The sequence below is a fragment of the Coffea eugenioides genome, chromosome 8, assembly GCF_003713205.1.
Source record: "Coffea eugenioides isolate CCC68of chromosome 8, Ceug_1.0, whole genome shotgun sequence".
In the NCBI taxonomy this organism is placed as follows: domain Eukaryota; kingdom Viridiplantae; phylum Streptophyta; class Magnoliopsida; order Gentianales; family Rubiaceae; genus Coffea; species Coffea eugenioides.
Genome location: NC_040042.1, coordinates 34,182,977 through 34,207,197, shown reverse-complemented (window position 1 = coordinate 34,207,197; position 24,221 = coordinate 34,182,977). Strand labels below are relative to the sequence as shown.

Genomic DNA, 24,221 nt, shown 5'->3' with positions numbered 1-24,221 from the left:
TAGGTCTATATGGAAGGTTTTTGGTCCATACGAAAGTTTTTGGTCCATTTGGATTATGGGTTTTCTACAATTATGAATTTTTCTTTTTTGATCATTACAATTATGAGTTTTAATTGCAAGAGTGAATGTCAAAAGTTGCATCTTCCTATATTTGTTTGTATACATAATGCACGAGTGTTGGGTTTGGTATTAAAAATTTAAAATATTTTGTCATTATTCGTTATTCCTATTTTTTTTTTTTTTTTTTTTTTTTTTTTCGACATTGGGGTGTCCGGGTCAAGACCCGAAGGCGGCCCGACTAATCCCCAGCGGCCCGAGAGGAGAGGCCCCATCCCCCCAAGCACGGTAACCCTGCACGACTCGAACCCCTGGCAAGCGCTCCTAAGGAGGCGTGCGCTGCCAGATGAGCTGCCCAGGAGGGGCCGTTATTCCTATTTCACTACACAACAATCTCAAGTTCCATCCCCCTATGTTTAGGGAACTACCTTGTAACCAACTCAACTTCTATATCCCCAGATTTGGGCAACTGCTGCTACCATACTCTGCTTATCTAAGTTTTCCTGGATCGCCATCTTCAATTTGAAATAAAAAAACTAAAAAAAATTAGCTTCACAAAAGATTAATACAAAACTGGTTTTGGTGGTTTCAAGGAGAACACAAACCGACTATGGAGCAAAGTTCATTCTTTGTTGTCAATTCTAGGATGCAATTTGGGTTGGACTTCTTATGTTTAAAAAAGCCGCATCCTTCACATTCCAACGTATGTATGGGTACTTTGTTTTTATTACAATTTCCTTTTGCACACTTCAATAGTACTTGCTAAGTTTTCGAGTCGCATGTGTTTGTTAACTTGAGGATGTTTTGTTTAATTGTGGGATATTGTTGGCTTGATGAATTTTAACAATCTGTACTTCACAGAGAATTCCTCTTTTGCGCATTTTTTTTCCCTTTTTTTTTTTTATAACTTTGAAAATGTACTGTTGAATAGTGTGTGCATATGCATATTTCTCGAACCATCATTCATAAAGAATGAGCCTTTAAAAGGATCTGTATTATTAGGATATCATTTTTTTCGTGTATCATATTTTACGAAATGCGCATGCATTGAGTGTGTCTCGACTACTAGTACATATAAATGCTAAAACAATACAATAATTGTACATAATTTTTACTCAAGAATCCTACCATAATTTCAAAATTTTTGTAAAGTGCTAATTCATGCCATAAAATGTTCAAATGGAAGATCTCAATCTCGAATTGTATCATGCAATTTTCCATTACCGTTGTGGAGAGCCTAATGGGTAAGTAAGCCAATTTGAGACCATGGCCTTTTGTCACTGAATTCAACATTCATCCATGCAATATTTAGTCGTTTTGTTCACAGGAATTGTTTTATCTAGTGAACTAATGAAGTGAAGAGTTGATAGAAAGTCATTAAGTTGATACAACGTTTCACTTTTAACCGTTAGATTCCGTTTCACTTGGGTTAGAAAAAACCTAGAGATTTAACTAGTAAGTTGTACACTCAAGTGAAATTAAAGTTCAAATCTTATTACCAATTTTGGTGTGTGACTGAGTAGATCTGAGATTGGATCCACTAATTGTAAAGTGTAAACCCCGAACGAAGCTCGTGTGTGCTTCAACCTCAGAATGGGAAAATCTTCTTGTCTTGATTTTATGTTCCGGATTACTTAAATAAAGAAGAAAAAGGTCCTCAAAATCGTAGTGTTGAACTTTTTTTAATGTGAAGTATGCCATACAGATGGGTGCCCTGTGGAAAACTGGCAGAGCCCACAATGATTGACATAATCTCTTTCTTTTTTCTTAACACAATCGACTCATGTACAATGCAGAATAAGCTTTGTCAGCATATTTTCCTGGTCAAAATTTAAATGCCCGCGCAAATGTGACAAGACTTCTCATCTTAGATCAATTTGGCATGGCCTTTGATTTGATTTGAGAAACATAATTTTTACTACTTTATAAAAAAAAAATTACGCATTAAATATTGAAATTTGGAAATAGCGAGTGAAAGAGTATAACATTAAAAAAAAAAAAGAAAAATAATGAATACCTATAAGCTCTTCACTACTTTTCCTTGGGATGCAGAGGAACAGAACATGCCATTTTAGTGCACCCCTGTGTATGATTTCAGCCGAAGCATCATAGCTAGAAAATGCAGACTAATATTTTTATTGTTGTATATCATTTTCTTCAATGTTGGATTAAGTTTCATGGTTACCTCATGGAGCGACAGCGAAGGGGAATCCGGTGAAAAACAACCCTGCCAGTGTCTTTCCACCAAGAAAGCTCTCTTTGGTTCTCATTAAGCTTGTGAATTGCAAATTCTAGAGCTGATTCAAGCTCTCTAATTCTCTCTTCCTGCCTCACTTCTTGAAGTTCATGCAATCTTCTTTCGAGCTCTCTTGGAGAAACTCCGTGGTAATATTCGAGGTTACCTATCTCAGGCTGTTCAAATACTTCCCCAAAATTTGTAATCTGGCTTTCTTCAGGTGCAGAGTCTTCAACAACTATCTGCAATTATAAGGCCTTAGAAATTAAGAAGAGAAAATAGAATGTTATTTCTTCGAAATTGAGAAACTTGAAAGAGTTTTTTATTCACCGTACAATTCTGATATAGACTAGGTCTATATGTACCATGTCTGAAAAAAAAAAAAAAAAGAGGATCTCATGTGAACCACAATTTTTTTGAGATGGTTCCTGATGACCGTCATCAATAATAAAGGGAATTTTTTGGTACAGTACTTTCCATGATTCTTGTCGGGGTAAATCAGCATAACTTCAGTATCCAACTGCAATTGGAGATTTTGTAATTCAGCTTCAAGTTCTGCCTCAAGCTGGTCCATCTCCACCATTTTCCCTTCTCTATTCATTTTCCCGTTACAACTGCTTGAAGTGATATCTGATCCTGAATATTCTTGTTCCCAAGAAGAAGATGGACAATCTTGGAGAGAAACATGCTCTATAATGGCATGACTAGAATCTTCTTGGAGAGAACCATGGTCTGTAATAGCATACTCAGAAACTTCTTGGGCTTTAGATGAGGTTTGAGAAGTTTCAATATTTGTACCTGCCACTTCGTTTTGATGTTGCCTTTTGACATTTTGGAGCAGTGTTTCAATTTGTTTGGATAACTCTATTTTACTCGTAGCCATGAGATAAATTAGCGCAAATCCAACTCCCAAGCTGAAAGAGGCCTCTTTTCTTTGTTCCCCTGAAATGTTGATTGAATATGTGTAACTTGCAAAAGGGTGTGAGGGTGGCAAAAGAAAAAAACCATGAGCCCCCCTAAATTGGCATGGCTTTCTCTTTATATATTAACCAACTTTATCAAATTTCCAATCTTTAAAACCATTTTGATAGTAGTGATAATGGTTATTAAATTGGCACTGTCCATTGAACATCACTCATGAAATGGGTAGGTTTGGACAACTTCCTCCATGCTAAATTGCACAAGGTGGAAAGCAAACTGGGCTCTTGCATGCCCGACTAAGTGCATATGTTTTACCATTGTAATATAAATCAAACTATTGTTTAAAAAAGTGACCATTTTGAAATTAGCAATGAGTAGTAGTCTGGTTTCCTAATATCAATGAAAGTATCCATAACGCATGAAAGCAACATCGTCATTCTTTAAGAGTATATACATATCATGATAAGTATCCATATTAAAATTTTTGACATGGTGTCAATAGTTTATTAGCAGTGTGACTGGATATTGAACAAGATATTACTCGATCAAATTTTCGCCAAACAGAAGTGTGAAAGACAAATATAGTCATTTAGCTAATCATAACTGGTAAATTTCGAAGTAACGTATCTAAACAGATGAATGGAATTTCAAATACAATAAAAATTTTTAAAAAGTACTCTAAAAGGTAATCTAAAAATTAGTTTAAAATTTTTTTTAAAAATTTTAAAAAATATCTAAAAATATATTCTAGAAACTCTTCTACTCTTAAATATCTCAAAATATTTTCTGAAAATATCTCAAAATATAATCTAAAAACTCTGCTACAGCAAAATTTTTTTAAAAACACCCCAAAAAACAGCTAATCCAAACGGAGACGTAGTTTCTACGAGCAAATGCTGTTAATGGGTATAATTAAGTAAACCGAGTTGACATGAGTTTGTAAAAATATGTGTTAAATCATAGTAACATGTCCAATTGCTATCATCCGATCCCATAATCAGAAGACTGCATTCAAGAGTTTGGACTCCATTACCTGATACTTCCTGGGCAGAATTAGATGATGATTTCTCATGCAAGCACTCAAGTGCAACTTCATCGTCTGAATCTTCGTCACGAAACTCCACCCCATCAACGTCCTTTCCATTTCTTGATTTTTCCAAATTGAACCAGGATGAAATAATTGACCAAGGGGAAAAACAGGTAAAGATTCTGCAGTTTTCCCTCCTTTTTCTCCGCCGACAGGTCGTGATAGCGGCTGTAAAGGAGTTATTGCTGCAACCCTTTTGGACCATTCTGGTATAGATAATAGATGCCAAAAATGATTTTGATCAGAAGCGAATATTCAAGAAGACGAGACAAATTTCATGCACTTCTCGTGAATTTGTGCTCGAATTTATATCGATTAAAGAGAGACGTGGAGAATGTTTATCCCTATGTGTATTTATAGCGGAGAAAGCGACTGTTGAATGTGATCATCCCGAAGTGAGAATGACAGTTCGAAGAAGTAATATTGCTGCAGTCTGTTCAAATGCTTAAAAAGTGGAGGGAAAAGTTTAAATGGAAATGAGTGCACAATCTTCAATATCTCTCTCATTATTCAACAAAAGCATGCTTCTTCACTAAAACCTCTATAAAATAATTAATAATTTAAATATTAGTTATTATTCATATTATCCCTTTTAAATAATAATTTTTCGGTTCTAATTTGGGCCAACGAGTTAAATTAATAATTTAAATAAAATAATAAGATAATATTTTTTTTGAAAACTTTACATAACCCTTTGGTTACATTCATATCATAAATTAATAATTTACTAAGTTACATATTATATTTTCCTAAATATGAGTCCATTGTTGCTTGTTTTTCATAAAATTTAAAATCTACCTAAATATCATCGCTAATTTTTCTTAGTACATCTAAAAATTTGAATTCTCATATTTGGCATATCTTGGAGAAACTACATGTCTAAGTGCAGAGGCCCGGGCTCTTCTTATTGGCATTCAAACATGCATACATAGGGGTTTTGAGAATCTCTATATTCAATCGGATTCTTTGGTATTAATTGGAATTCTTCAGAAACGTATTCACTGCCCTTGGAAGATTCGACGAGAGATTAGGCAGATTTGGTAGTTCGTGGAAGATCCTGATCGTTTTTCACATTGTTATAGGGAAGCTAACACAGTAGCTGATGCATTGTCCAATGTGGGCATCTCCCATCCAGAGCATCAACTCAAGTTATACGACTCCTTCCACATGTTCCCAACTATGGCTCATGGAGCAATTCGCCTCGACAGATTAGGGATGCCTTCAATTCGAAAAATTAAGCGTATGAAGGGCTGAGGATAAAGGAGAATTGGAGCTATTTTGCTTTTCAACTAAGCACCAAACATTTCTGGTTCATTTGTTGTCTTTATAGTTCAATCCTGTACTTCAAAATGATGTTTCTCTGTGTGTAACATTTATTCTCATCAATAAAAGACTACAAATTTAAAAAAGAAGAAGAAGAAGAAGAAGAGTTATTGATGCTTTGAGTGCCTCTTTCTGCATATAGGTTCCAAAGCTACTGTATCATAACACAATTTCTTCTAAATTTGAGACCTTTGAACTTGTATCATTTTCATTCGACTGATCCAATAAATAATTTACAACCATTTTGTTACAATAGACTAAATCATTGACTATTGTATTAAATTTATTAATATCTTCTTAATCCAAGTTCTTTGAGGCTATTTTTTCCACGGAACTTTAGTTGATTAAATGAGTATTTCTTTGAATTGTATGTACGCTTGACAAATTAATAAATTATTAGTTTATTGCTTGATTAAAATTAATAAAATTTGTATGATTCCAAAGTTATTAATCTGTAGAGGTTTTACTGTACAATGGATATTTTGTCTCCATCATTAGTGGCTTTTTGTATCTAATTAGTGATGCATAAATTCATCGTTTGCCTCCCTTGTTAGTAATGTTAATAGAAGGGAGATGATATTAGCACTCCAAATTGACTTCTTGCATTCCGATCCCACTTTTCATATAATTTTATGATAAAATTACCTCTTAATAAAAAAAAAACCAAGCAAATAGTATATAGAAGTTTTAATGAACTAAACTATTTGCAAACAAATTCGTATTCAATTTAATCGCATTAAAAAAAAGCTCGATTGTATAATAAGCGAATTAAGTTCAAACATAATATTAGAATCGTTTAATAATCAAACCGAATACAAATATATTCGTAAATTACTAGAATATATTTGTGAACACGAATATAATTATAAATAATAAGTAATTATAATCATTATTAAATATAGGGTTATATATCTTGTATTTTCCTCAACAAGTAGTTATATATAAGAATTAGTGTTATTTGTTTTCTAAAAAATACAATTAAAATTGTTTAGAATCATGTATTATTTAAAAAAAAAACAAAATTAAATCATTTTCAAATTTCAAATTCAAGTTTGAGTTCTAGTTTGCCTCATTTAATTTAACAAGTTGAGTTCGATTTCAAACTTGAATATATAAATTAATAAATTGAATTCGATCAATACTTATAGTTTATTTAATATTTGATCAACCTTAAATCCTGTTCATATAATAAACGCAATGTTAAATGCTCTACTAAAATCACCACTCTTCAACCCCAGCATGCACATAATAGCAACAAAAAGCCACCACTGCCCAGAATCACACCCCAAAGAATTCTACAAACATGCACCTTCCCTGAGCAGTAGCCACCGATATTAAACCTTCCCCTTTTTCACACGCCTGCTTCCCCCATCCTCTCCTCCCCTCCCTTAACTCAACCTTCTGGCTAGGCTATCAACTCATCTACCCACAAACACACTCCAAAAGGGCATTAAAAACCATCATCTTTTCCCTCTAGGCCTCTATCAATCACGATAAGACCACCTCTGGATAAATCTAAAGCCCTCATCATTGAGCTCCATACAAGTGTCGATTTGCCTAAATCTTTAGACCGATTTAAGGGTAGGCAATTCCGTATTTTATGAGTCCATAAGTTGGAATTTTGTCATTCTTTGTACGGATTGAAAAGTGGTATTGGAGAAGAATAAGAACTGCAATGGTTCTGGGGGTTTGCTGGTGAGAGATCAGAGAAAGAAAATAATGGGTAAAATTATTTACGGGATGGGTTGGGATTTCTAAACGAGAAGCAAGCAATGAGAAGATGGGTAATTGTCTTTTAAGTTTGATAAAACACATCCTTGGAGTGCCTAAGGTCAAATGTGACGTGCGAATTAATGAGTCTGTTTGACACTCAAGTTTTTGTCATGTTTTTAATAGACAAATTTTTTTTTTTTTACAACTCTATCTTATATTAACCTCTAAATATATTTCAAAAATTTTAATATACACACCCCAAAATATCAAAAAACACACAAATTTTTTCTTTTTTCTCCTTCTTTTCTTCCTCCTCTCTCACTTCAACCTATTCCTATTGGCCGGGGCCCCATTGATGCCAATGCTGATGACCTGCTTTTTTTCTTTTCTTCTCCTTTCTCCTCCTCTCCCTCCTCCTTCCTTTCTACTCTCTTCTCCACTTCCTCTCCCTTCTCCCCATCCCCTCCCCCTCCCCCATTCAGCCAATCAAACTGATCAATTCAATTTTCAAAACACTGGTGCGAATACCATTTGCCTAATAGACTAACTTGAAACTAGAATCCCTAGAAAACATTTAGTCCTAACTAAATACGATTAAAACTCTATATCGTCTTGATATTAGCTTTTCTATTCTTCTTTCATAATGGTTTGTGTCCTTGTATACAACGGCACATCTACCAACTTTAGTCTATTGGAAATTGCTTAATAGATCTGGTGCAAAACCATAGAGCCCTATAATTAAATTCCTCTAGACAGATGGATTTCACTTAGAAAAGTGACCAGAATAATCCACAATTAGTTGTTTTGATTGAAAGAATGACTAAAGTAATACTCAATTAGAAGTGTAAAGAATTCAGCTTAAAAATTAGACTAGTAATTAGCTTAGTTACCACTTCTTCACTTTGCTCTACAATTTTGAAAGTAATATTTCATCAACTGTTTAAAATTTTCACAAGGAAAATGGTTATCTTTTTTTTTTGGGTAAATTCCACTTTACCCCCTTGTGGTTTAGCGTTTTTTCACATAACCCCCCAGTGGTTTCAAAAGCTATACATAACCCCCTTATGGTTTGGATTAAAGTGTCAAAGTGGCGGAAATGATCATTCATAACGGCGTCATGTAAAATGTCAAAATTACCCTTATGTAAAGTTGAAAATTATTTATTAACCAATGGGGGTTATGTGTATATTTTAAAAATCATAAGGGGGTTATATGGTAAAGTACTAAACCATAAGGGGGTTATATGGTAAAATATAAAAAGCATACGGGGTTAATGTGTCATGTATTTATAAGGGTAATTTCGACATTTTTAAAAGTTCCGTTACGAGTGACTATTTCCGTCACTTTGACACTTTAATCCAAACCATGAGGGGGTTATGTATAGCTTTTGAAACCATAGGGGGGTTATGTAAAAAAAGGGTAAACTACAGGGGGGTAAAATGTAATTTGCCCTTTTTTTTTCCTCAATGACAATTATCTAATCTACTCCTGTTTCTACTCTAAGAAGAGTCTAAAGAGATTTATATGGGAGTTGAGGGGTGAATCACCAGACCAGATAAGTGTACTACGAATAAGTGCTCCCATTGAATTTTTTATAAATGAGAAGTACTATATTTCTTATGTGATGCACAAGGAAAATGGTTATCAATTGCCACGAATTAAAATAGATAATAATTGATGTAGATACTAAATTGCAGATATTAGCGCTCCACAAATGTCCTTTCGTGCTCCACTTTTACATTTTCTCATCTGAGAGAACAATTATGCCCTTTGAATTTTTGGGCCCTCTCAATCAGTTAACTGATTCATCCGATCTGCATAATGCAAAAAACCAAATGTCCACTTTAGTGGATCTGAATATAGATCACAAAATGACTGATCCAATTTTTGTGGGTTGGATCAACATTTTAATTAATGGACCTGATATCGTATACCCCTATTACCACCCATGCCTGTCGAATACTCCTCTCTTACACATCAATATAAAAAACATAAGAGAAAGTTCTCTCCAATAACCCACTTAAGAAAATTTCCCACCTTCGAAATGTGCACTCCTCTTTAGGGTTACAAATGAATCGAGTTGCTCGCGAGCTGATTGTGAGCGGTTCGAGTACAAGCTCGATTTAAGCTCGGTCAACATTGAGCTCGAGTTGATGAAATCGAATTTGTCGCGCCCCATTTTTTGATAAATAAATAAAATGGTTTAAAAAATGTATTTTTTGATTCAATTTGTGACTGGAAAATGAATTGTGATTTAAAAGAAAAATGGGTCTAAATGGGGGTTTGAAAATGCGACGATTTGACCCAAAATTATAGTTTAAAAAGGGTTTTTTGAAAAAATGGGAGTCGCCACTTGGTAATGAGTTAAGGTGTACCAAGTCACCTAAAAATGAATTTTTTAGGAAAAAGTTGTAAGAAACCCCTTTTAAACGATTCCTAGTCCACGTAAACCAATGAAAAAGGTTCGGGAGTCACATTTGACGAAGGGGAAGGCAAGGATAAAAATCCAAGGCACCCCTTCGACCTAGCCAAGGCTAGTTGCGTGATTTAATCAAAGATTTTCTTGTTTTAACCAAAGAATTTATTACATTTGGATGTGCTACATGCATACAAAACCCTAGATCTAGGGGTATTGGGGGAAATTTCTCTTCAAAGGTTGAGTGGTGCCAATCACATTAGTTGTGAAGCCCAATAACGATTCGTTGAAGAAGTCACGAATAATGCGAGTGGGATGCAAATGAATGGAATGCATGTATGCAATGTGAGGACATGAGTTTGAAAAAGTAATAAAAAACAATAAATATGTAAATGAACATGTGCACGTGAGTGGGCAAGGTACGGTATGTGAAACGATAATATGAAGTGCATGTGTGCAAGTGATGATAAAAGTGTTCGTGTGCAAGTGAAGAAACATAAAGGTGCACGTGTGCAAAATGGAACAAAAGTGTTCGTGTGCAAGTGAAGAAACATAAAGGTGCACGTGTGCAAAATGGAACAAAAGTGTTCGTGTGCAAGTGAAGGGATAAAAGGTGTATGTGTGCAAATGGAATGAAAAGTGAAAGTGTAATGATAGAGTGGATTTAGAATGCATGAGCCTAGAGAATGCATGCATATTGGGTACGGGGAGACCTAAATCGTGACTCAATTTACCCTTTTATAGAGGGAATACAAGCGTGCTAAGGCTTAGAAAAAGCCACACTCGTCTATATCCCATATTTAAGGGGACTCTCAAGCAAATGAACCCTATAACTAGCATGAAATGCAAAAATCCTAAAATGGAGGGAAAAGGGGGTCGAGGGGCATGCAAAATGATAAAACTAAAAGAATGCATGACATGAAATGAACATGCAAACATGTACTAACGAGGGGAAATCCCTAAGGGTCTAGCGTTGGACTAGCCCATTCTATGAATTCCGACTAGCGTTGGACTAGCGGAAACGTACATTCACCCATCACATTCATTCATGGCTATGGAAAGCGAGTAGACATGCCAAACACTCATAAACACATAGCACATAACATCTAGCATGCTCGACTAGATGCAAGGCCCTAACAAAGCAAATTAACACGTAGCAACTAAGCATGCAAGACACATAATACAATTAAAACTCTAACTATTACATTTGCTAGCTAGGCACATGACTTTGATAGGTTTTCATTGAATGCTCCTCTAAACCCTATCTATTACAAGCCAAGAGGTGTACACATACCCCATTAAGAATAAATTAAATAGAAAGCAAAAGTAAATGACATAAATAAAAGAAATTAAAGAAAGGCTAGGAAAGCAAAGTAGACATGTATTTCTCACGTAGCACGTTGGTCCACATAAGAGTGACGGAAAAAAAGATAAAAGAAATTATACCTCCCTTGAAATTAAGCTCTAATGGAGTGAAATCAACTTAATTATCCTCCAAAATAAAAGAAATGGTCAAGGTACCAATTTATTTGGCAAATAATAACAAAGGATAAAAAATAAACATGAATTTGAATCAATTAAATCATGTCAACAAACCACATTTAAGAAGTCAAAAGAAGAAAGGACTTGATTGCAAAAATTAATAAAGTCTTGGGGTCAAAATTAAAGAAAAATAAAGTTCAGGGACTCATTTGCAATTAAAGTAAGGACCGAATTGAATGAAATTGAAGACATCCAGGGCCACAGTATAGTTAAGGAAAAGTCCGAGGACTGATTTGCAAATTCATTCTCTGATTTCTTAGTGGATCAAGCTACTGGGCTATTCTGTTCATTTCTTGGGCCAAAAACCCTTACCAGCCCACGGAAGTCCAAAACAAATGGAAATGGGCCATCTTATTTATTTATTTGGGCCAAAACCTCCCTAGCCCAACAGAAATCCAAGCAAAACAAATGGGCTAGTCTAATATTCTGATCCCAAGAACGATCCAATTAAATTAATCACAAACCCAATTCTAAAACCCAACCAAAGGTGTTGGGCTCTATCTTCCTAAACCCAAGTCAGAAACCCAACAAAATAAACCAAATCCACTTCCTTGAGCCCAAACAAAATAACCCCTTAATCCAAAACACTTATTTCACTAAACTCAACAAGATAAACAAATCCACAAAATTATTAACCCACAATTATAATCTAACATCAAGAATTAATGTATCCAAAGGACTATTTAAACATTAAAAGATGATTACAATCTAAAAGAGTGAAATGAATTCAACTTTTCGATTCTTTGGGCTATGTCAGAATAAGAGGGAAACTTGAGAGGTTCAATCACAACAAAATAAGGACCCAATGGAAACAATTAAAGAAGTTAAAGGGGCCAATTTGATGGATTTGTCAATTGTTTGGGCCATAGTGGATCAAGGGGAAACCTGGGGGTTAAACTGTAATTTTATGAAGAATTTCATGCAACCTTCGAATGCAATCCGCGGTTCCTGGGTTTCTGAATGCCAAATCTTTTGTTCAAACGCAACTCATGACTGAACCATCTGAACTTGAACCAAAGTGAAAAAAACGAGCACCAAAATTCTTTTCATTCTTTTAACCTTGTTTAAATAAGCAAATTCAGAAAAAACAGATCATGTAAATTCTGGCAAATTGCTGCAACAAGCACGGAAGCTTCCTCCTACTTTTGACCAAGTTTTAGCTTTATAAAACTCAATGGTAATTTGCTCATAGGGAGAGGGAAGTGAGGGCGAGAATCCAAACTATCGGGAGACTATAGAAGACAGCAAATGAGCAACATAAAAACAAACGAATTTCCGCCCCATGCATTTGGAGGAATGAAAATCAACATGATAAAATGTTCATCGACCCAACTAACAAACACCCACTGGCTAGAGTCTCCTCCGTATGTATACATATAAACGCTGAAAATCTCTTCACTTTGGTTCAAGATTTTGGTTTAGGCATTTTAGCAAACAACAAATAGGCATTAAAATCCTATCAGATTTTTTGCTCAAATTGAGGCATAACTAACCCAGAAATTTGTCAGAAAACAAAACAGAATATCCCAACCAATCCATAAAGCATGCTCGGTCAAAATTGTGGACAATCCACAAAGAAATTCAAGAAATGAACTTGAACAGGGAAATGAATTTCAAAGAAAAAGGATCTCTTACCGCATATATTTTCTTGGCGAAAATTTGCCAATGGCGGTGGACTCCGACGAGGTGGGGTGGCGGCTCCTCGCCAGTACAGCAGCTTCGGCTGCTCTGTTTTTCGCAGCCTCTGTTTCTCTTTCGCTTCCCAGCCGCCTGAAGCTTTTTCCTCTGTTTTGCAGCATTCTAGATCTCTCCATTTTTCCTTCCTCCGTTGTCACTCTCCATGTCCTCTCCTTCGGCTGCTGTTTTCAGTCGAAGCATAACTCCCTTTCACCCCCTCTCCTTTTGCCGAAGACCCCCTTTTCCATTTGCTCTACCTTTCTCAGCCGTAAGACCCGCAAGACTTCCCCTCTGATTTTTCCTTCGGTTGCCCTTTCTATCTCTCTCATTTTTGCTCCGTTCGCTGCCGCTATTGCCTTCCCTCTCTGTTTTTCTTTTCGCTCTTCCTTAGCCGACTGACTCTGATTTCCTCATCCTCCTTTTTTTCGTTTTTGGACCCAAACCTCCCTCGGCCTTTTTCTTTTTCTTGCCCGATAGCTTTTCCTTCCTCCTCCTTATTGCGCCGCCCCCCCCTCCAGATTTTTCAATTTCCCGCAGATGTTTTCCTCTTGCTCCTCCTTGCTCTGTTTTTTCCCCCCAAGCCGTTTCCTTTTGTTTTTTCCTTCTTTTAGCCCCTCCGCCTCCGTAGCTCTTCCTCACATTTTGTTTCCTCAGCCGGCCCCCTTTTTTTCTTTTTCCAAAAAATCTTAAAACCTCCCAAGTGTCTCTCCCTTGCCACCTAAGTGATGTGTTGTTAAAAAACAAGAAGGGACACTTGTCCCACATGCAAATTTCCACTTGTCAATTTTTCTTTTCTTTTTCTTTTTTTTTTGAAATTTAATATGAAGACCAAAAATAAAATAAAATAAATAAAATAAATAAAATAAACTAGAATAAAGTAAAATAAAAATAAAAACCCTAAAATTGAAACAAATCAAGTTATTAAATTAATTGAACAAATAAAGTTAAAAATCAAAAATTTGGTGTCTACAGTTTGCCCCTCTTTGTCTGAGTTTTGGAAAAACTTGAGACAAAGAAGTAGACACCAAATACTTACCTGTGTTATTCGGCTGCAATGGACGCTTCTGAAATGAGGACTGACCTCTTTAACAAAATTTCAAAATGGGATAGACCCAGACAAGAAATGTAAAACGGGACTGACCCGAACTGGAATTTAAAACGGGACTGACCCGAACAGGAATTCAAACGGGACTGACCCGAACAGGAATTCAAACGGGACTGACCCGAACAGGAATTTAAAACAGGACTGACCCGAACAGGAATTTAAACGGAACTGATCCGAACAGGAATTTAAAACGGGACTGACCCGAACAGAAATTTAAACGGGACTGACCCGAACAGGAATTTAAACGGGACTGACCCGAACAGGAATTTAAAACGGGACTGACCCGAACAGGAATTCAAACGGGACTGACCCGAACAGGAATTTAAAACGGGTGAATTGAAGTGAGATGGAGTGTTGGTGGGATTGACCCATGTTTATTGGTGATGCAAATGAAATAAGTGAAATGAAGTGTTAATGGGACTGACCCATGGCTAGCGGTGGGGTAAAATGAAAGGCACACTAGTGGGACTGACCCAACGGCTAGTGGCGGTGTAAAATGAAATGCTCACTGGCGGGACTAACCTCTGCTCCAGTGGTTATGAAAATGAAATGTCTTGACAATCGGACAGTGGGATCAAACCCGAACCTGCCGTGAGAACTTGATTTGATTTTTTGATTTTTGGATTTTTGGATTTTTTGGATTTTTTTTTGATTTTTTGATTTTTTTTTTGTTTTTTTTTTTGTTTTTTTTTTTTTGAGGAATCTTTTCAAAATTTGCCCCAGTATGATGAATTGGTCAGTGAGACGACATCTGAGCCTGACGGGGTGTGGACGGTCAGCGGGATAAAACCCGGTCCTGCCGAGATTGGCGGGATAAAACCCGGTCCCAATGTGAGATAAGCGGTCAGCGGGATTAAACCCGGTCCTGCCGAGATTGGCGGGATAAAATCCGGTCCCAATTTGATAAAAACGGTCAGCGGGATAAACCCGGTCCTGCCGAGATTGGCGGGATAAAAATCCGGTCCCAATTGTGAGATAAGCGGTCAGCGGGATTAAACCCGGTCCTGCCGAGATTGGCGGGATAAAACCCGGTCCCAATTTGATAAAAACGGTCAGCGGGATTAAACCCGGTCCTGCCGAGATTGGCGGGATAAAACCCGGTCCCAATTTGATAAAAACGGTCAGCGGGATTAAACCCGGTCCTGCCGAGATTGGCGGGATAAAACCCGGTCCCAATGTGATAAAGTGATGTTGGCGGCACCAAGTCCAGGCCCAACGTGATAAAGTGATGTTAGCGGCACCAAGTCCAGGCCCAACGTGATAAAGTGAATGGCCAGTGGGATAAGACCCAATCCTGCCATCCAATTGGTCAAGAAATTAAGCGTGATTGTCAAGGAAAGGGGGAAATAGAAGAGTGCGCGGCATATGCCAAGACATCGCCAACAAGAATTGATTTTTCAAGAAACAAAAAAATTGAATTTGATTTTCCTTGATTTTTCTGATTGATTTTTGATTGATGATTTTTTGGATTTTTGGATTTTTGATTTTCGAGAGAATCTTTTCCAAAAATACATTGCCTCAGTGTCGGCCCTTTTCTTCTTCTTTCTTCTTGCTTCACTTTTCCGGCATCGGCCTTCCATCTTAATTGATGTTTCTCCATTGTTTGGACCCATGAATACCTGCACAGGGGGCTTAACAAAGCATGACATGCACTTGAATTTCAAAATATTGCAACTGCTATTCATAGAAAGAGCAGTGTGATTGATTTGAAAGTATATTACTTGGCTCTTTGACGAAATCCTCAAATGAACTATAAAAAATTTTGCCCCAGTGTGGGCTTATTTTGCGAAATCTTGCCAATAAAAATTTTGCCCCAGCATGGGCCCATTTGAATGTAAAAATTGGTTTGGATGCCCCTCCATTTATTTGAACAAAGTAAGAAACTGTGTTTCCTATATAATGTGAAGAAATCTGAACGTCTTGCTTAAAATCACATAGAAAATTTCATGATGAATTTCTCAAAATAATGCCAAATTACAAGCGATTGATGCTTTGGGTAATGGGTGTTATGTCTGATTTGGAAATGGGAGGTAAAGATTTGTCTTATTCTTTGTGCCCAAACGGTATGTAATCCCTTCAATACCACATCTTAGTGAAAGCAAAGAGTTTGTCACCCTTATTTCTTAAGAAAACTTAGTCAACGTATAAGCTTCATGGGCTTGCAAAATTTTGGGTAGAAATGATAGCTAAACATGTGAAATCTGGTTATACCCTTATGATGGATTTTTATTAGCATAATCCTCACTTTGGATTGTCATGAATGAATAAGTCAACGATGGACTTTATTAGCTTGTAATTTGGCTTGAGTACGATAGCTAAAGAAATAATTTCCAAAGGACATTGCACCGAAGATCACATTTTACAACATTGCCCCCATCTGGACTCCAGATTCTTGGACTTTGTTTGACTTTTTATCATCACCCAACAGGGTCTTTCAGCATCAGATGTTTTTGCATCTTTCTTTTGCATTCATTTCGTTCACTATCCTTTTCTTTTTCCCCCTTTTCAAAAATACCCTCGCGGGGTTTCACATGAAGAGCAGTGTCAACCTCACCCCTAATTAATTCAGAAATACAGCTAAAATTTTCGGCATCAGAGATTTCCTTGACAAGGCCGGTGCAAAGGACAGAAGTCAGGACTTTCGGCTTTGTAATGGGGTCAGGTGGGGTGCTTAGAAAAGTTAAGGCTTGAAAACGGATTTCAAAAGCGGTTTGAAGAGTCTGAGATCGCATTGTTGCGCGCCAACCCTGTTTTAGGGCTAAATCAGATTTGCCCCAGTTTACGCTCAATTGAGGTTTTTTCACTTTCATTTTCCCTCTTGTTTTGACTTTTCGGCCTTTCGCCATTCTTTTGAACTTTCACAAAATTTGCCCCAGTTATTTTTGAACTGAGGTTCTTTTTCCTTCTTTTGCTTTTGATTTTGTTGCTTTTCACTTTTCACCTTTTGAAACTTTCTTTTCAACTCAAACTCGCCCCCAGTGTGGGGTTTGCGATTCTCAGGGGTTGCCAAACGAAATATTTTATTCTGAAGGCTCAAAAAGGATAACTAGGGATAGAATGTTTGATTGGAAAAGAAGATGGCCTGACTTGTATTCCGTTCCTTACAATAACTCTGAAAGGAAACTTTCATTAATGGGAAATTTTTGGCATGTATCTGAATTAACTGATTGAGGAAGACCCTTGTTCATCCATATTTGTGAAACGTAGGCGATCCACCCGGACAAATCTCTTCCTCTTCTTTTTTTCCAAAAATTGAGACCCAGATAGATTCAAATTTCTCCAATTTGTGATTCCCTCTTTTTTTTCCCTTTTTTTCTTCCCCAATGTGGGGTGCGATCATAGATGCTTTGAAAAGAACCTCCAATTTTGGCTCAAATGAGGATGCAAGGGATAAATAGTGTTTAGGTTGTAGAAACGATGGCCAAAGCATCATTCTTACACCTCATGACAACCAAAGTAACGAAATGGTCATTGAAAATCCATTCCCTTTTTGATATTTGAAAATTTTCCATTATAGGGTAGTGATCATTGGGGCTCTTATTTGAAACGAAATTACTCTTTCAAAGGCTCAAATGGGAGAGCAAATGATAAAATGTGTATAGGTAGAGAAACGAATGCTCAAAGTATCATTCCAAATTTTCAAAACAAACAAGAATAATGCACATTTTTGCTTTCACTTAGATGTGAATTGAATCTGGTTAAACCAATGGGCATTTTCAAGCAAAGATGGCCCCAATTTGCAATTTATCAATCAATGTGATTGATTTTATTTTGGGGTTAAGTGAAGGAGAAAAGGTATCTCACGGGTCTTCTGAGTGACCTCTTTTAATTTTGAGCACTCTTATTGTGTAGCTCAGATCACCAATCTAGTGTACACAAGAATTTTAGAAAGTATACACTTGTGAAATTCAGGCTAGAGGTTGAAAAAACCTCAATTCGGTCTTATTTCTCAAAATTCATCATGAAATCTCCAATGAGTAAGAATAAAGAATGAAATGTACATAAATATACACAAAACAATAATTGTCCAAAAATTTTATTGCTGAAAAAGTTTGAAACCAAAATTTCTCATTCAATTATGATACAAATGAGAAGAGAGAGACTTGTAAAGAGCTCCACATATACACTTTTGTCTCTTTTCTTTTTGGGGAACAAAATGTATTAACAAATCAAATATAAAACACTTTCCTTTGGAAAACAATTACAACATCTCTCAGAGGCTTTAGCGTAGAGCTTCCAGATAAATCATTTATGTTTTCGTTGTAAGGTCTGCCCAAGAATCAAGTAACACTCGTAATCTTCAAACTTTATTGGATTAAAATTATCATCAGATATAGAAGAATATTTTCGCCTTATTGAAACATTTTTTATGAATGCAGGGGAGGGGGAAAACAAAAGAAAAATACACCGAGTTAGTAGGCAAAACTGCAAAATCGTTATGCATGTCCTATGGGGGAACCCTTTTATGCCAAGGGTAGGCCTAGCATGAAAATGCAATCCGCTAGAGTAGGCACTATACAATACCTGATGGATCCGATCAGCTTATGGAGTGAAAAATAATTTGAAAAATTTGGCCAATTGGAATGAAAAGAGACGTTGGTCAAAATGAGGATCTCGTCCGAAGGGATTGATCACTTTTGATCGATACAAGGACTTGCGAAAAACGTACGAGTTTGACCTTGACGAACTTCCTATCGAAGAGATTGGAATTCGTTTTGACAACTTTTCTCAGTGAAGCACGGGTCAAAACTCCAATTGATCAAATGGCTGGATGCAATGGATGTTTTTCTTGAAATCGACTAGGTTTTCCATTTTGAAATTCGACATTGAAAACCTAATTGGTCAAATGAAATTGACAATTTATTAAAAATCGACCGGATGACCCTAAAAAAGGGTAAATTGGTCAAATGACCCTAAAAAGGGTAAATTGGTCAAATGAATTGAATGAAATTGATGTATTCAAATATGGGTTGAATTGTCCACCCATTGGTAGTTTCAAAATTCTATTGCGATGCATTAGCCTTTGAGCTTTCTAAAATCAAATTTTGGCCTTGATTTATTTATCGTCTCAATAGGAGAAATCACTTGTGAATTTTCTTCAAATTAATGTCCTTTTACGCAAGGAAATTTTACCAATTTTGATAAAATGGCCAAAAAGTGATTATTAGATGCTCATATTCCAAAAATCGCTCTTATGAAGATGATCGGATCCTACCTTACCTTGTGCACTACCCCTTTAGATGGTACAAAATGTAAACGTGCAAGTCTCCTTGGATTAAGTATCCGAGACGCAAGATGGCTTATCCCTAACACGGGATCGCCTAAATGGCATTCCTTTTTCTAGGGTTTAATGCATGATGCCAGTTATTAAAGCGATGTAAATATGCAATTCGAAATGAAACGTGACCTAAGGAACCCTTTATTTGCCAGGGTAAGCCTAAAATGACATGGCATTATTAATTCATGAACAAAATATACCAAAATTTCTTAAGCGTGCAATAGCCTATCTACAAGGGTAGATTCTAAAAGAAGGTCATGCCAGACCTCTTATTTGCTAGGGTTTGTGAATGCAATGGGGACACAAAACCAAGAAAAAGTTAGTTCAGCCGAATGAATACACATAACACATTGTAGCAACGAAATCAATACAAAGAAATAAAACAATAAAAGGGAGAAAGGGGTTGGACCCCTCCCCTCGTGAACAGTGTCCCTAGCTCAGGATAAGGCCGACTCTACCCTAGGCAATTTTAATATGGATGCATGAGGTTGGGGTTCGCTAATGCATCTAGACTCGATAAGCTCAGGTCCCCGAGCCTTCAGACTTGGAAACCAAGGGTCATCAATCCCAAGGTTCTTTGTCGGTGGCTCGAACGATTCCCCAAACACCGCTACGCACACATCGTGTCACGGCTACGTGTTTGAGTGAATCTATCAAAATCCCCAACCTTCGACTAAAAGCTAAAGGCTAACCCATAGCTAAAAGCGGAAGATTGAGTGACCCATTGGATCATGCTACACACACATCGTGTCGTGATCACATGTCCAAGTGGGTCGCCTAATCCTAGTAGGGTGGAGTGGCGTGACAAGCCACTAAAAGAAAAATAAAAGGGATAAATAATAAAGCGAATGCACGTATGCTAGTGCTCGTTTGGAGGGGAGGGATCGAGAACCAACGCGAGGCTCTAAGGTGATGTCCCCCACCCCAAATGCAATGCAAGCGCGAGATAAGCAAGTAAACATACATCCAATCAACCAAACATACATTCGCGAGCGAGGGAGTAGTTGGACACACGTGAAATGCAAAATCCTAAAAAAGGAAAAAATGCAACCCTAAAACACCCAAATGTGATATATGAAAAGGTTAAAAGAAGAAAAAGATTGATTAAATCAAATTTGCTCGGACTCTCGAAAGTCCCCAGTGGAGTGGCCAACTGTCGCGCCCCATTTTTTGATAAATAAATAAAATGGTTTAAAAAATGTATTTTTTGATTCAATTTGTGACTGGAAAATGAATTGTGATTTAAAAGAAAAATGGGTCTAAATGGGGGTTTGAAAATGCGACGATTTGACCCAAAATTATAGTTTAAAAAGGGTTTTTTGAAAAAATGGGAGTCGCCACTTGGTAATGAGTTAAGGTGTACCAAGTCACCTAAAAATGAATTTTTTAGGAAAAAGTTGTAAGAAACCCCTTTTAAACGATTCCTAGTCCACGTAAACCAATGAAAAAGGTTCGGGAGTCACATTTGACGAAGGGGAAGGCAAGGATAAAAATCCAAGGCACCCCTTCGACCTAGCCAAGGCTAGTTGCGTGATTTAATCAAAGATTTTCTTGTTTTAACCAAAGAATTTATTACATTTGGATGTGCTACATGCATACAAAACCCTAGACCTAGGGGTATTGGGGGAAATTTCTCTTCAAAGGTTGAGTGGTGCCAATCACATTAGTTGTGAAGCCCAATAACGATTCGTTGAAGAAGTCACGAATAATGCGAGTGGGATGCAAATGAATGGAATGCATGTATGCAATGTGAGGACATGAGTTTGAAAAAGTAATAAAAAACAATAAATATGTAAATGAACATGTGCACGTGAGTGGGCAAGGTACGGTATGTGAAACGATAATATGAAGTGCATGTGTGCAAGTGATGATAAAAGTGTTCGTGTGCAAGTGAAGAAACATAAAGGTGCACGTGTGCAAAATGGAACAAAAGTGTTCGTGTGCAAGTGAAGAAACATAAAGGTGCACGTGTGCAAAATGGAACAAAAGTGTTCGTGTGCAAGTGAAGGGATAAAAGGTGTATGTGTGCAAATGGAATGAAAAGTGAAAGTGTAATGATAGAGTGGATTTAGAATGCATGAGCCTAGAGAATGCATGCATATTGGGTACGGGGAGACCTAAATCGTGACTCAATTTACCCTTTTATAGAGGGAATACAAGCGTGCTAAGGCTTAGAAAAAGCCACACTCGTCTATATCCCATATTTAAGGGGACTCTCAAGCAAATGAACCCTATAACTAGCATGAAATGCAAAAATCCTAAAATGGAGGGAAAAGGGGGTCGAGGGGCATGCAAAATGATAAAACTAAAAGAATGCATGACATGAAATGAACATGCAAACATGTACTAACGAGGGGAAATCCCTAAGGGTCTAGCGTTGGACTAGCCCATTCTATGAATTCCGACTAGCGTTGGACTAGCGGAAACGTACATTCACCCATCACATTCATTCATGGCTATGGAAAGCGAGTAGACATGCCAAACACTCATAAACACATAGCACATAACATCTAGCATGCTCGACTAGATGCAAGGCCCTAACAAAGCAAATTAACACGTAGCAACTAAGCATGCAAGACACATAATACAATTAAAACTCTAACTATTACATTTGCTAGCTAGGCACATGACTTTGATAGGTTTTCATTGAATGCTCCTCTAAACCCTATCTATTACAAGCCAAGAGGTGTACACATACCCCATTAAGAATAAATTAAATAGAAAGCAAAAGTAAATGACATAAATAAAAGAAATTAAAGAAAGGCTAGGAAAGCAAAGTAGACATGTATTTCTCACGTAGCACGTTGGTCCACATAAGAGTGACGGAAAAAAAGATAAAAGAAATTATACCTCCCTTGAAATTAAGCTCTAATGGAGTGAAATCAACTTAATTATCCTCCAAAATAAAAGAAATGGTCAAGGTACCAATTTATTTGGCAAATAATAACAAAGGATAAAAAATAAACATGAATTTGAATCAATTAAATCATGTCAACAAACCACATTTAAGAAGTCAAAAGAAGAAAGGACTTGATTGCAAAAATTAATAAAGTCTTGGGGTCAAAATTAAAGAAAAATAAAGTTCAGGGACTCATTTGCAATTAAAGTAAGGACCGAATTGAATGAAATTGAAGACATCCAGGGCCACAGTATAGTTAAGGAAAAGTCCGAGGACTGATTTGCAAATTCATTCTCTGATTTCTTAGTGGATCAAGCTACTGGGCTATTCTGTTCATTTCTTGGGCCAAAAACCCTTACCAGCCCACGGAAGTCCAAAACAAATGGAAATGGGCCATCTTATTTATTTATTTGGGCCAAAACCTCCCTAGCCCAACAGAAATCCAAGCAAAACAAATGGGCTAGTCTAATATTCTGATCCCAAGAACGATCCAATTAAATTAATCACAAACCCAATTCTAAAACCCAACCAAAGGTGTTGGGCTCTATCTTCCTAAACCCAAGTCAGAAACCCAACAAAATAAACCAAATCCACTTCCTTGAGCCCAAACAAAATAACCCCTTAATCCAAAACACTTATTTCACTAAACTCAACAAGATAAACAAATCCACAAAATTATTAACCCACAATTATAATCTAACATCAAGAATTAATGTATCCAAAGGACTATTTAAACATTAAAAGATGATTACAATCTAAAAGAGTGAAATGAATTCAACTTTTCGATTCTTTGGGCTATGTCAGAATAAGAGGGAAACTTGAGAGGTTCAATCACAACAAAATAAGGACCCAATGGAAACAATTAAAGAAGTTAAAGGGGCCAATTTGATGGATTTGTCAATTGTTTGGGCCATAGTGGATCAAGGGGAAACCTGGGGGTTAAACTGTAATTTTATGAAGAATTTCATGCAACCTTCGAATGCAATCCGCGGTTCCTGGGTTTCTGAATGCCAAATCTTTTGTTCAAACGCAACTCATGACTGAACCATCTGAACTTGAACCAAAGTGAAAAAAACGAGCACCAAAATTCTTTTCATTCTTTTAACCTTGTTTAAATAAGAAAATTCAGAAAAAACAGATCATGTAAATTCTGGCAAATTGCTGCAACAAGCACGGAAGCTTCCTCCTACTTTTGACCAAGTTTTAGCTTTATAAAACTCAATGGTAATTTGCTCATAGGGAGAGGGAAGTGAGGGCGAGAATCCAAACTATCGGGAGACTATAGAAGACAGCAAATGAGCAACATAAAAACAAACGAATTTCCGCCCCATGCATTTGGAGGAATGAAAATCAACATGATAAAATGTTCATCGACCCAACTAACAAACACCCACTGGCTAGAGTCTCCTCCGTATGTATACATATAAACGCTGAAAATCTCTTCACTTTGGTTCAAGATTTTGGTTTAGGCATTTTAGCAAACAACAAATAGGCATTAAAATCCTATCAGATTTTTTGCTCAAATTGAGGCATAACTAACCCAGAAATTTGTCAGAAAACAAAACAGAATATCCCAACCAATCCATAAAGCATGCTCGGTCAAAATTGTGGACAATCCACAAAGAAATTCAAGAAATGAACTTGAACAGGGAAATGAATTTCAAAGAAAAAGGATCTCTTACCGCATATATTTTCTTGGCGAAAATTTGCCAATGGCGGTGGACTCCGACGAGGTGGGGTGGCGGCTCCTCGCCAGTACAGCAGCTTCGGCTGCTCTGTTTTTCGCAGCCTCTGTTTCTCTTTCGCTTCCCAGCCGCCTGAAGCTTTTTCCTCTGTTTTGCAGCATTCTAGATCTCTCCATTTTTCCTTCCTCCGTTGTCACTCTCCATGTCCTCTCCTTCGGCTGCTGTTTTCAGTCGAAGCATAACTCCCTTTCACCCCCTCTCCTTTTGCCGAAGACCCCCTTT

At 36.9% G+C, this 24,221-nt stretch overlaps 1 protein-coding gene across 1 annotated transcript; it reads right to left on the bottom strand.

Moving 5' to 3' along the window:
- Positions 1-2,054: 2,054 nt before the first annotated feature.
- LOC113780618 (protein POLAR LOCALIZATION DURING ASYMMETRIC DIVISION AND REDISTRIBUTION) lies at positions 2,055-24,115 on the bottom strand. Its single transcript, XM_027326401.1, has 5 exons — positions 23,937-24,115; positions 4,248-4,360; positions 2,762-3,235; positions 2,659-2,663; positions 2,055-2,535 (listed from the first exon to the last, which is right to left on the bottom strand). The coding sequence occupies exons 1-5, from the start codon at positions 24,113-24,115 to the stop codon at positions 2,239-2,241; spliced, it is 1,068 nt and encodes a 355-aa protein (XP_027182202.1). The 3' UTR covers positions 2,055-2,238.
- Between the last annotated feature and the right edge of the window lie 106 nt (positions 24,116-24,221).